The 13,757-nt window shown below is 38.1% G+C and overlaps 1 protein-coding gene across 1 annotated transcript in view; it reads left to right on the forward strand.

Moving 5' to 3' along the window:
* cacna1ia (calcium voltage-gated channel subunit alpha1 Ia) overlaps window positions 1-13,757 on the forward strand; it is a 102,375-nt gene that overhangs the window by 39,908 nt on the left and 48,710 nt on the right. The window contains exons 8-11 of the mRNA XM_016545628.1: window positions 4,493-4,841; window positions 6,132-6,535; window positions 11,131-11,282; window positions 11,811-11,996. Of these exons, the coding sequence (XP_016401114.1) occupies window positions 4,493-4,841; window positions 6,132-6,535; window positions 11,131-11,282; window positions 11,811-11,996 (1,091 nt within the window). The remainder of the gene's footprint in view (window positions 1-4,492; window positions 4,842-6,131; window positions 6,536-11,130; window positions 11,283-11,810; window positions 11,997-13,757) is intronic.

Genomic DNA, 13,757 nt, shown 5'->3' on the forward strand with positions numbered 1-13,757 from the left:
TTGTTTTTTTTTTTTTTTTTTTTTTTTTTTTTTTGCAATTTTGCCTTTATTCTGATAGGATAGTAGTAACGGCAGGAAGCAAAGTGGGAGGGAGAGAGGGAGGGAGGCGGGCTCGGGAAAGGTCCATGAGCTAGGACTCAAACTCAAACTCATGCCCATAGCACAATGGCGCTATATGTCGGCACACTGCCCACAAGGCTATCGGTGCTGACAAGTTTGTATTTCTTAAATCTTTTGAAAGGAAAACAGTAACGAGGTCTTGAATTCACTTTTTGCACTTCTGGCTACCCTCTTTTAAAAATAAACAGATGTGTTCTTCCAAAGTCAATCAAATGTGATTTAGCGTTATGTAACTGTTAGTCATCTGTGGTTTCTGATGCTTTATGCTCTCTGGTGCCCCCTTCACAGCTGGAAACAACAGTCAAATCCCTGCGTGTTCTGCAGTGTTTGAAGGGAGTAAGATGTGTCTTTTCACTGTATGTGTGTGTGCAGGTTTATGCGAGTGTGTCCCTCTGCACTTTTATTTACTTCTTTGACGCCCTGCTCTGTCTGTAACCTGGCAACCACACAGCCAGCCGTCACTACCTGTAGAGAGAGGACCATAGTGTGCCGACACAGCCCACACCCCGCCGATGCACCTCTATTCACTTCCTTTCACTTCTATTGAACATCGGAGAAATTAATTCAGGCTCGCCTTCTCTGTGCCCAGTTTTTCCTCTTCAGCTGTTCTCTGATGGATCAATACGAATGGGCAGAGGGATCTCAAATAATTAGATTAAAGACATTGTCTCTGATTACAGGCAACAAAATATTAAAGGGGTCATATGATGTTGCTAAAAAGAACATTATTTTGTGTATTTGGTGTAATGAAATGTGTTTATGCGGTTTAAGGTTCAAAAAACACATTATTTTCCACATACTGTACATTATTGTTTCTCCTCTATGCCCCACCTTTCTGAAACGCGTCGATTTTTACAAAACTCATCGGTCTGAAAAACGAGGTGTGCTCTGATTGGCCAGCTATCCAATGCTGAAAGCGTACTTACAGTCTGTGAGTCAGAACAGCCGGCATTGTAGTCTACTCTCCCAGGTTCAGGAAACAGTCCTCCATAAAATGTGCTGCACACATCTGAATATTTGGGTTGAACTGTTCTGGAACAGTGTTGTAAATACAACTTAACCACTGATTTCTAGTTGTGTGCTCTTTTGGAAGGACAAACAAAGTAGTTTCGCGTTCACAACGAAACACACAGCGGGCTTGAGTGAGTGGCGGCCGGCGGGCTTGAGAACGGCGCGGCCGGCTGATTCGACGAAGGAGTGTCCGGCGGGCTTGCGGCAACCACATGTGACGACCCCGGACTGGACTCCGCTTCGTCCAGCGTTATGCAAATCTTCCCACATCGTGACGTAGACATGTGGGGGCATGTTAGAACGAGCCGTTTTAGGTAGGCGTGGTTGACTCTTAACTTTTATAAAGAATATCTCTTTGGATTTGAGACTTTAGTCTTTGCAGCTTTATAGATCTTCTTTATGCACCAAGAGCTTGTAACACTCCAAAGAGAATTGAAATCGCATCATATGACCCCTTTAACAAATGTTGTTATATTTTTGGCTTGCTTTTGGGATTTACTGATATATATTAATTATGAGCTGATGGCATGGGAATTATTTTTTTTTATTTTTTTATTTTACTATCTATATTGTGTTGGCAAAGTTCTCCCTGCGTTTGCACAGTGATGGCACAATAATGAAATGACCGGTTCTGCCTACTGTTCTTTTTTGGACAGGCAGTCTTAAGGTCACCCTGCCTGCAGCCAGACCCTTCGATTGTAAGAGCAGTATTAAATGAGAGTATAAATCATCACCTGTCATCTTTCATCCAACTGTAACAGAACTGAAGTATACTCACTAACCAGCACCCCTTTGACCTCTCCCTTTCTACTTCTGCCTCATTCCATCTGTATGTCTAACCTTCTCTTTCTTTCTTTCTTTCTTTAAAATAATATAGAATAATGGTGCTGACATGTCTTAACTGTAGTAGAGGCACCATTTTGGATTTAAAGTAGTACATGAATTCAAATAAGTTCTTCATGGCTAATCTTCTCGTTTTGTGAGCTGTTAAGTATCAGTCATTGAGTAATCGAGATTGATTAACCACATTAATAACCAGATTAAATTGATACATGAATGAATCATGTAGACCAGCTATTCCTGAAAAGTGAATAATTTCAAAGATTTGACTTTTTTTTATTAAAAAAAATCCATTCATAAATTAGACATGGTTAGTTACATCATGATCTCTCACAAAGTACAAATGTTTTGATTAATTTTATTTATTTATTTTTTAAAGATTCATTTTTGGCATTTTTGCTTTTATCGTGATAGGACAGTATGATGACAGGAAGAGAAGTGGGAGATAGAGACAGGGACGGGATCGGGAAAGGTCCATAAGCCAGGACTTGAACTCGGGACGCCCAAAGTGCAACAGCACTATATGTTGGTGCGCTGCCCACGAGGCTATCAGTGTCAACAGTTTTATTTTTATTTTATTCAGTTTTTATTATTTTATTTTATTTTATTTTATAGGAGAACTAGAGACAATGTCTAGATTTTCAGTGAATAATGATGTAAATTATAAACTATTCTTCACACAAAGCAATCACTACAGTTTTTATGGTGCTTATTTTGTCATTTTGAGTTCCTCTTTCATAATATTCATGAATGGCCTGAATTTTCTTCAAAATTTCACTTTTGTGTTCCACAGAAGAAAGTCAGTCATACTGTACAGGCATGATGGTGAATAAATGATGACAGAATTGTCATTTTTGGGTGAACTATCACTTTAAAAATCAAATACGTATAAAGGATTTCGAGTGTGTGTGTGTGTGTGTGTGTGTGTGTGTGTGTACCTGTTTTTCTATTCTGGTGGGGACTTAAACCTGAATACACACAGACTCGTGGGGACTCGTGTCACGGTGGGGACCTAAATTGAGGTCCCCACGGGTAAACAAGCTAATAAATCACACAGAATGAAGTTTTTTGAAAATCTAAAAATGCAGAAAGTTTCCTGTAAGGGGTAGGTTTAGGGGTAGGGTTGGCGTAGGGCAATAGAATATACGGTCTGCACAGTAGAAAAACCATTACGCCTATGGAGAGCCCCCACAAGGATAGCAAACCAGACGTGTGTGTGTGTGTGTGTGTCAAGTCAAGTCAAGTCAAGTCACCTTTATCTTCTGTGCGTTTCTCCCCCTCCTCTGTCCTCCTCACGATTCATCCATCCTCTCTGATCCCTACTTCACATATGCAGGAACCAGGCTGTACTTTAATTAAGACCTAAGAGCGAGCTCTGTGTGCATTCGCGTGTTGACAAATGCCAGTGATATGAATGGCGAATGATATAAGAGCAGGCTTTCTGTTCTGTTGAGTCTGGAACTGGTTCGCTCTCGGTCTTTAAAATGATTTGCTCGCAATTCTAATCCGTTTCACGTTGGCAGAGGGATCTAGCCCTTCTCTGCGAGGACTAGGAGATATTTAGAGGTTTTGCTCCTATGAAAGAGCCTGATAATTATAGCATATCAAAGCCAGAGCAATACAGGAGCACACACAACAAAACAGGCTCTTGTTTGGGCGTCTGCTGACTTTTTCAAACATAGGGTCCGTTTATAGCAGCTCATCTAGACAGCTATGGCCGCTGCTTATGCCAAACACTGCAGCACAGGCTGTGTTAGAGAGCTTAGAGGGGTTTAGGTGTCATGTAGATCTGGATATTTAAAGCAGCTGAGACTTCACACATATTGCAAGAGTTATGGTAACAGAATCAAACTTAAAATGTATCTTTAGTGTATAAGAAAGCAATGACAGCAAAATGCTCAAATAAATGAACTAAAATATGTTTTTAAAGGTGTAGTTCACCCAAAAATGAATATTTAGTCATTATTTATGTGTTATTTCAAACCCTGTGATTTTATACTGAATGCTAACTGGAGTGTTAAAGTTTTAAAAAGTTGCAAAAATATCATAAAAATCAGTCCATATGCAGCTATTGTGCACTATATTCCAAAAATATCAACAATACTTTTGTCTGACAAAAAGGCCAAAATGTTGCTATTCATTTAAAATATTTGCGATCAGTCCTTAGAATATTTATAAAAGAAGCACTAATATCTGATTTGTAAATGAATCTGGGGGATTGTTTTACTCAAATTGGTTGAATTGGTGGATCCGTTTCACACAATAAGTCTGAAGGATTTGTTCACAAGTTCAGCTCATTGACTATGTATATAACTGTGGTGAGTGTGACCAATCAGTACTCGAACTGAAGATCCAAATGCATCTGATTTAAAGAGGGGGTTGTCAATGAACAATTGTTCCCCAGAAAATAGCTTCAGAAAGGACCAAGCAGTACCAGAAAGCACTCGAATGTTTCTGTAGCATTTTTTTATCCAGAGAAGAAAGTTAGTCAACTCTCTCTCTCTTCTTCTTCCTGTTCCAGATTGGATCTTTCTTCATGATTAATCTGTGCCTGGTGGTCATTGCCACTCAGTTTTCAGAGACCAAACAGCGAGAGCACCAGCTGATGCAAGAGCAACGCGCTCGCTACCTGTCCTCCAGCACGCTGGCTTCGCTCGCTGAGCCCGGAGACTGTTACGAGGAGCTCTTCCAGCTGGTCTGCCACATCCTGCGCAAGGCCCGCCGCCGCTCAGCCGCCCTTTACTACATGCTCCGTGGCAAAGCCCCTCCCCCTGGAGGAGGGAGGGGGCGTGGCAGGGGAGGGGCAGGATCGACAGGGGGAGGAGCTAATGTGAATGGCAGCGAAAGACACCACTGCCATTCTACTCAGAGTGAGTAAGGAGAGAGTAAGAGACAGAGGAATGGCATTGGGTCATAGAAAAGCTTTGTCTAACAGTGTTGAGGAGAGAATATCTCAAATTAACCAAACACAAGTTTATTTTAGCCTGACATTAGCTCAGCTGTGTTCAAAATAGTAGCAAGCTGTCGTACTAAATTGCACTTTCTTGTCTTGTATATAATGTTGAAAAGGTTGATTAGTTCTAGAGAAATCAGTCATACTAAACTCCCCATTTTTGCTTATACAGTGTTGAAAAGTTTGATTCAGTCTAGCGAATCAGTCGTCCTAAACTAAAGGAACCTTTTTCACTCATAGTGTAGGAAAATTCAAAATTCACTCTAAACTGTTCTTTTTCACTTATATGTTGTGCTAGAAAGTCTGATTTGCTGGGATCAGACCTTCCAACACAAAATGTGAGTGAGAGAATGTATGAAAATCTGATTCCTTTGTTTGTCCTAAACTATCCTCTCTCACTCAAATGTAGCATTGGAAAATCTGATTGATTCAGTTCATCCTGAACTCTTATCTGTCACTTGTGTTTGGCATCAAACATTTTGATTTATTCAAGTGAATTGATTCATGTTAAACTGCCCTCTCTCGCTTATACTGTATGTATATTGGAAAGTGAAGGTTTTTTAACAAAGTGAAAGTTAAGTTTTTTTTAACAATGTAAATGAATATATAAAAAAGAAATCACTGCACAGCATTTTAAGTAGTTTTGAAGTAAATCCTAAATTAATTTAAATTTAAAATTAATTGTTAATTGTGGTGTTTTTTATTCAGTTAATTAGTTTTATTAGGATATATTCAGCTACTTTCAGTTTTATTCAGCATATATTCTATTCTATTTTTTTCCTTTGATTTAGTATCAATTTATTTGTAAAAGTCTGATGTCGTCACTGTTCATTCCTTCAAACCCCAAAAGAATATGGCTGTAAAATGAGGAATTATATCATCAGAAAGTTATTTTAAACAGTATTGCCCTTTTAAGTTGCTTCAGTGTATTTTAGCTTCTTTTGTGTCATAAAAAATAGCTTGTAGCCTGGCCAAGTTTCAAAGTAGCTTCCCCGCCACTCTAAACCAAATAGCAAGTTATAAAAGCAAAGAGCAAGTTGCAATAAAAACAAGAACAAATCCATCCATGTGTTTGCTTTTATGGCCCAATGACATTTCAATCCCAAGCAGCAGCGTGGCAGTTGTCCAAGAAAATGACTGGCAAAAATGTTATTGTATTATATGAAAATGTCAAACAGAAATGTTGAATTTTTCGTCTGTCTCGCAGCGCCTCACTGTATTCACGATAACAAGTTGGACCACAGCTCCCAACCTCTGGAGAACGCCATCTCCCTCTCCATCACCCCAAACCCAGAGGAGTGTCCACAGTGTGCTGCCGCCCTGTCACTCAAGGAGGGGGCGGGATCGACGGGGCACTCGGCCAATGGGGAGGAAGAGGAGGGTGCGCTGGAGGAGACCGACAGGGATGAGAGCCGCTTGGACGAGAAGGGGGACGATGACTCCGTGGACTCGCCAAAGAGGAAACGCATCTGTTTTGGGAAATGTAAAGATGTTTGGGATGAAATGAGAGTGAAGCTTTGGGGTATAGTTGAAAGCAAGTACTTCAACAGAGGGATTATGATCGCCATCCTCATCAATACAATCAGCATGGGCATCGAGCACCATAACCAGGTAATTTCACCCGCAGCGCAGTCGGTTCACATAATGAACCCACTCTGAAGAAGTGTTCAACCTCATCATGTCACATATTACTGTAATAGCCGGCTCTTTCTGCAGTGCTGATAGAGTCTTCACAGGGCCTGCCATTCAAAGTAATGAGAGCCTGTGGAACGGTCTTGTTGGATTTTTTCTTGCCTTGAGAGTGCAGTTAATTATCTTTGGAAGATCTAGAAAGCTACTACTACTCATGCACACTCTCTCTATCTTGCTCTCTCTGTATGTCTCTCCCCCTCCGCCCCCTCATGTCTTCACTGCCTCGCCTGCAGTGGGGCCTGTTTTCTCATCTCTCTGGGCTCTAAAAATATCAACAAGCAGAGAGAGACAGATATAGAGAGAGAGAAAAAGATATAGTCACTGCTGGCTTCTATTACGCAGCATTTTTAACATGTGAGACATCATGTAAATGCAGCCTACGCAGACAAACAGAGGAGCCCCTGTGTACGTGCTCGCATGTAACCAGAACTTTCCTCATGAGAGTTTGTGTTCCACTCGGTCTTATATGGTTAAACTGATCATGTGTGATGACATCATCTGCTGTGACTCAGTATGTTTTAACCTGACTCTCAACCAGCCTGGTAAAGATCACAATATTTACATGTGTGTGGGCAGTGTGTGTGTGTTTGTAATCACACACAACAGTCGATCGAACAAGTGTCAATGCGCTCGGTCTGCACACACAAATGCATTTAAAGGTTCCTGTTGCTCTAAGAGAAGAGCGTGGCGCTAGCAACGGCAGGGTCATGGGTTTGATTCCCAGGAAGTGTATCAACTGAAATTCTTTCGATATGGGAGGTGAGTGCCAGGATCATGCAGGCATTGTGCGATTGTCTGAGGAAGCAGCAAGAGGAATTTTAAAAATAATTAAACATTAAATAAATTAAATGAAAGGCAGATTTAGGATCAATATTTACTAACTAGCGTGTGCCAGTGCAAACTAGTATAATAGTTTAATATAATTAAAATAGTACTTTCAGGATTTACTAAAGACGCGCAGTGAAGAATTGCGCAAAATTTATGGGAGAAGAGTATTAAAATGAGTCACGCAATTTATGCGATTTACTAAGATTTGCGCTTGCCAAATTACTGGTATTTGTGTCATTATTTAATGCCCAAAAATGCATGTGTTAAAGCAGTCGCTAATTTGCGCTGCTCTTGGTAGATTGAGTTGGTCATTATGGAAATGATCTGGCTGCGTCTGTGTTCATTAATGTGTGCATTGTTAGTAAACCCGCAGAATTTTCCCCTCCCATCGGCGCTTTTATGGAATTGCGCTCCAACGCTAATTTGCCCTGTTTAGTAAATCTGGCCCTTAATCTGTAAAGTGTTGCATATTATTGTATGTAATTCATTTCAAATGGAGTTTGCACATTTAATATATAGACTGGATAACAAAAATGGATTAATCAGAATTAGAAATTGCTTTATTGCCAAGTGTGCTTGCACATACAAGGATTTTTTTTTTTTATATGAAACTTCCATTGCTCACATATAAATACAGGAAGACATAATAATAATTGAACAAGTATAAAGACATGCACTTTTGTGTGATTAATATGAATAAATAGGAGTTAGCATGTATCACTTTCTTTCTTCTGTGGAACTCAAAAGAAGATATTTTGAAGAAGTTTTGGTAACTTTTGACCTTCATTGTATGGACAAAAAAAATCACTGGAACATTTCTTAAAATATCTGATTTATTTTCTGCAGAAGAAAATAAGTTGGAACAACATGAGGGTGAGTAAATTGGGTGAACTATCACTTTAAAACATGCTTGATTTTTAACTCATTTACAAGGACTGGTATTTTGGACCAATTAAGTAGGGAAGAAGGGATTTTTTTTTTTTAATTAATTAATTGACACTTGTTGCCTCTTCCTGAAATCTGTCAGAATTTGTACTGCATTTAACATCTTGAACATCTTAGCTGTTAAAAAAGCTGATAAAGTCTGTTCTATAAAATATGCATAGGTGTAATATCCTGGTGGAAGTAGCAGGTCATCCGGGGATTTGTCATCTACTTTGTCCACAGTAAAATCCCCAGAGTTAAATCAACTCTGCTCAGAGTACATATTGTCCCAATCAATAGAGTGTTAAAGTAACTGAAGCAGAGTTGAAGTTAATGAGATAATTAAGTGATTAAATAAGTGATGATTGAGCATTAGTGATGAACACCTGCTGTTAACAGTGTTGAAGATGAACAACTACTGCTCAGGCTTTTAGACATGAAAACTTATCAAACAATCCTCAACAGTGCTAACTCTGCTTCGGTGTTACTTTAACACTCTGTAGATTGGGACAATATGCACTCTGAGCAGAGTTAATTTAACTCTGGGGATTTTGCTGTGATGAGTATTGTGTTTTTGGATGCTCAACACTCAGTTGGTGTACTTTCGCACGCTATGTAGTAGGGAAGTTGCCAAATTTGGATGCAGAGATAGCGTTAAACATTAGTCTGGCCCCCGTCTCCAAAATCCTGCCCTCCATGTCGATGAACACTCAAAATGACTGACAGGCAGCAAATGCCTAAAAGTCATGAGATTGGCTGAAAAAGGGAGTCTAGGTGAGATTTTTCAAGTCATATTTCAGTGATCTGTCGGGATTTAGTGACAATTTATTCATGGTTTACCAAAAATCACTTACAGCATTGTTGAAGTATTGTACAAATAGGTTTGATAATGAGATGATCTGCTGATGGATTGATTTAAGAGCAGTTTACAGTACAGCCTGTGGGAGGACAAAGAAAGAAAGAAGTAGTGATAAAAATGGAAAGAGGGAGGAGAAGCTACTGGTGTTTTCTTACCGTGTTGTTTTGCCATTATTACTCATGATTGCTGTGTCAATATTCAATTTCTCTAAATGGCATCTCCCAGGAGCTGCCTGTGGTTTGGTTTTTATTCGTCCTTCAGTTGTGTTTTCTTGGCTTTAACTTGTCAATGGAGAGATATCGATCGATAAAGGGATGGAGAGAGAAGGAACAAAAGGGACAACGAAGGAAGTGTTCTTAAATCAGATTTCGCTTTTGCTCCCCTGGAATTCGGCCACCCTCTCACTTGTGCACATGAACATACATAGTGTTATTGGTTGAGATAAGGATTTATGTGATGTTAGATTACACAGCGTGGACTGACGCAGATCAGGCTGGCCTGTTGATCCCTTTCTAAGCACAGTAGATCTTACACTAGTCTCAGCCTTCGATAGACCCCCCACAGTCTGTTCACCGACTGTCTGATGCTTAGTGCACACAATTGCTTAAATCACCAGGTACAATCTGAATAGCTGGATTTCTACAATACACATGACCACATAGGTTGTTATTAGTCTGCCTGGAAACAAAGTTGTGGTACCTGGTTGGGTTAAGAGAGCCTACTGTATTTTTACTGTAGTAGTAATACTACACTACCATTCAGTCAGTTAGAATTTTCTCTTTTTATCTTTAATAATGTTGTGAAATATTTCAAATAAATGCTGTCATTTTGATCTTTAAATTAAGAATCCAGAAAAAAAATGTATCTCGGTTTGCACAAAAATGTTAAGCAGCACAGTTTTCAACATAGATAATAATAAGAAATGTTTCTTGAGCATAAAATCAGCATATTAGAATGATTGGATCTTGGAGAAAAGCTGCAGAAATTTCAGCTTTGCCATCACATAATTACATTTTAATATACAGTATATTAAAATAGAAAACAATTTTCTTCAATAGTTATAATAGTTCACAATATTACTGTTTATTACTGTATTTTTGATCAAATAAAAGCAACCTTGGTGAGCAAAAGAGACTTATTTCAAAAACATAAAAAAATCAAACCGACCCCAGCATTTTAAACAGTAGTGTGGATATATAGTTATTTTATATATCATATTTGCATATTACGTAAACGTGCAGTTGGGCATCAGCATTTTGATTCAGGTAAAATAACTACATTTACAGTTAACTATTGTAGATAACTAAAGATATTCACAAGCAGAATCAACTTTGTTTTTTGCATTTGTTTGTTTTCTATTATCAGTACTTATTTTTGGACTGACAGCCATTTTTACTGTGTTTTCGGTCCAAAACGTTCACAGAGACTTAATGTTTTTCTGCACCTTTCTGTGTTGTGTAATCCATTTCAAATAATCTGCCTCTAAACAATGCATAAAAACAAAACCATCTGTGATTGGTCACCTTACATGTCAATCAGACAGTTTCTTCCTGTCTAGTGGGCAGTTCTTGGCCAGAATAAGCTGCAGACATGCAGCGCTTACAATTCACATATAGTATCAGTGTACTCCCATCACCCCTGATCTTTTTCTAACTGATGTTCCACAAGGAATTGTTCAGGTTTAAACTCCATTTTCTCTGACCTTTATATCATATGAGGAGGTCACAGCCTCACTGAGGAACTCATGCCTGCTGTCAAAAGCTGATCTTGTCCATGCAACAATGCACACACTCTCTTGAACAGCAATGCAGTGATCTGAAATGACCTCTCCACATTTGCCTCTTCTTTTATTCTTCCCATACTCTCGCTTGTCCTCAATGTCTCTCTCTCTCTCTGTCTACAGCCTGATGAACTGACTAATGTCCTGGAGATTTGTAACATAGTGTTCACCAGTATGTTCACCCTGGAGATGATCCTCAAGCTGACTGCCTTTGGCTTCTTTCAATATCTGAGAAACCCCTACAACATCTTTGATGGAATTATTGTGATCATCAGGCAAGTGCATTCACTTTTATAGTTTGTAGAATGGATTTTTTCCCCCCACATCTCATCTCAAGCATGCGTTTTACTCGTTGTCTCATTGGTAACCAAGTACACTTTATAGAGAAACTACAAAGAGTGACACCACAACAGACAGTCAATTTATGAAAAAAAAAAAGTTTTGAAGCATAATAATTGTAATAAAAATAGCTTAAGATTTAAGGTTTAAGATTTAAGACAAGTCAAGAGTACATGTGACCTTTAAACTGTGCGCCTGTGAAAATTTGATGAAATGTCACTAATGTGACCACACCTTAAAGCCATTAAAAAATATATGTAAAAGGCATTTGAGTAGCAAAAATTAATGATGAAGGCAAGATCAAATATCAGTAGGCTAGTAGGTTGTAGGCTATTGTGTACCCTTGGACCACGATTTATATATATATATGTATATATATATATATATATATACAGTGGTGTGAAAAAGTTTTTGCCCCCTTCCTGTTTTTTTAATAATCAACACTTTTTTGTGTTTGTGTATAGTGTATGTGAGATCATTGGGCAGTCTGACGGGGGTCTGTCCGTCCTGAGGACGTTCAGACTGTTGAGGGTCATAAAGCTGGTGCGGTTCATGCCAGCTCTGCGCAGACAGCTGGTGGTCCTGATGAAGACCATGGACAACGTGGCCACCTTCTGCATGTTACTAATGCTCTTTATCTTCATATTCAGGTGGGTTGAGCTTCGTTATTGCATTCCTGTGGGTCTCTTGTGCAATTATTGGTGAATGAAACTTAATGTGTTTCATATCTGTGTGCTTACTCATAGTCTCTGTCTGATAAAAGACACACTTTGTCATTAAACACACATACTTTTTTTTTTCCCTTGGCTTGTTTTGTTATCTGCAGTAAAAAGAGGAAAAAATATTTATGTATATGTATTTGGACCGTTTTATTATGCAGTATAAAATAAAAAGATAGAAAAATACATAATATGAGATTATTTATTTGTGGGCTTTTTTTAGATAATAAAAAAAGAAAAAATATCTAAATAAAATATTGAATGTATAGTTATTTATTTATTTTGTTTGTTTATTTATAGTTATGCTTCTGTTATATGCTGTTGTGTACCACTTGGGCACAAAAGTGTATGTGTATATATATGTATAAGTATATTACTGATGATCTCTTGGCCTGTTTTATCATACAAAATCAAAAGATAGAAAAAAGAAATGTAATCATTAATTTATTCATGTTTTCTTTGAGAAATAGAAAAAAAAATATGGTAACAGTTTAGTATAGGGACCACTTCTTACTATGAACTAGTTGCTTATTAGCATGCATATTATTAACATATTGGCTATATATATATATAACTTTTTTGCTCACCGGCCACTGCGGCTAGTGGTTTTCCAAATTTACAAGCCACTCAGCATTTTCACTGGCCACAATTTTGTTGTTGGGAAATTACGTTTTATATGACTTAATACTGCATGCAAAAATTTATTTACATTGATTTCCAGGTCATTTTTTGGCCTATTTAAAGGGCAATTTTCCCTAAATGCATGCATCATCTTTAATATCAAATTCTTACATTTTATTAATAATTTCACTTAATATAATAAGACAATATAGGGCTGTTACCAATCAAATTAAATCAGTATCAACAAACTAATCTTTCCACTGCAGAAGAAACAGAAGTGACTGGAGTGGCATTCAGATGCATTTACACAGACAGTTCAATGTAGCTGAATTCATGGTTCATTCAAGAATGAAGCAAGTGCCTGTCTTTATGAATGGATCACTGAATCACTGACTCAAATTATTCCAAATTCAAAAACACGAATCATTCAATAACGGAACACCACTGTGTGTTGCTCAGAGATGCGCAACTGTTCTGCTGTGATCTTTGTTTGGAACTATTTTCATTAACCAAATTGAGCAAAAACAGTCAGCGCTGACAATATATATCCTTTCAATAAAATCTAATTCAAATATTGAACTAAAATGTATATTAACTACTCGTTTTAACTCTTGTATAAAATGTCAATTTTGCAATCGTGGTTTTCAGGGAAAACTTCACTCTCTTGGTCGTGTTGCTTAACTAGGCTGTATGTTATAAATATAAAAACTAAGTTACTTTTTGTTTGTTTGTATGTTTCTTCTGTGTGCAGTTGTGTTCATTTGTTTTAATTTCTCCACGAGATTCTCTCACAGACAAACTGTGTGAGCTTCAACTGGTGCAACCTTGTTGTTACTGTTTATTATCCATTATCAATTACCGTTGACACCGAATGTAATAAAATCAGAATCAAAATTTCAGTGCTTCCCTAGTTAGATGTTTTAATCAGATTACTTGTCCGGTCGGCCAAGTAAAATTCTCTTCTTTCGCTTGCCCCTACAAAAAATCCACTTGTCCCAAACAAGCATTAATGTTGAGCTCTGTTACTGTAAAATTCAACCCGCCAAAGTGGCTAGTGGGAGAGACCGTGTT

This window comes from Sinocyclocheilus rhinocerous, unplaced genomic scaffold, assembly GCF_001515625.1.
Source record: "Sinocyclocheilus rhinocerous isolate Xijiao unplaced genomic scaffold, SAMN03320098_v1.1 scaffold189, whole genome shotgun sequence".
Lineage (NCBI taxonomy): Eukaryota > Metazoa > Chordata > Actinopteri > Cypriniformes > Cyprinidae > Sinocyclocheilus > Sinocyclocheilus rhinocerous.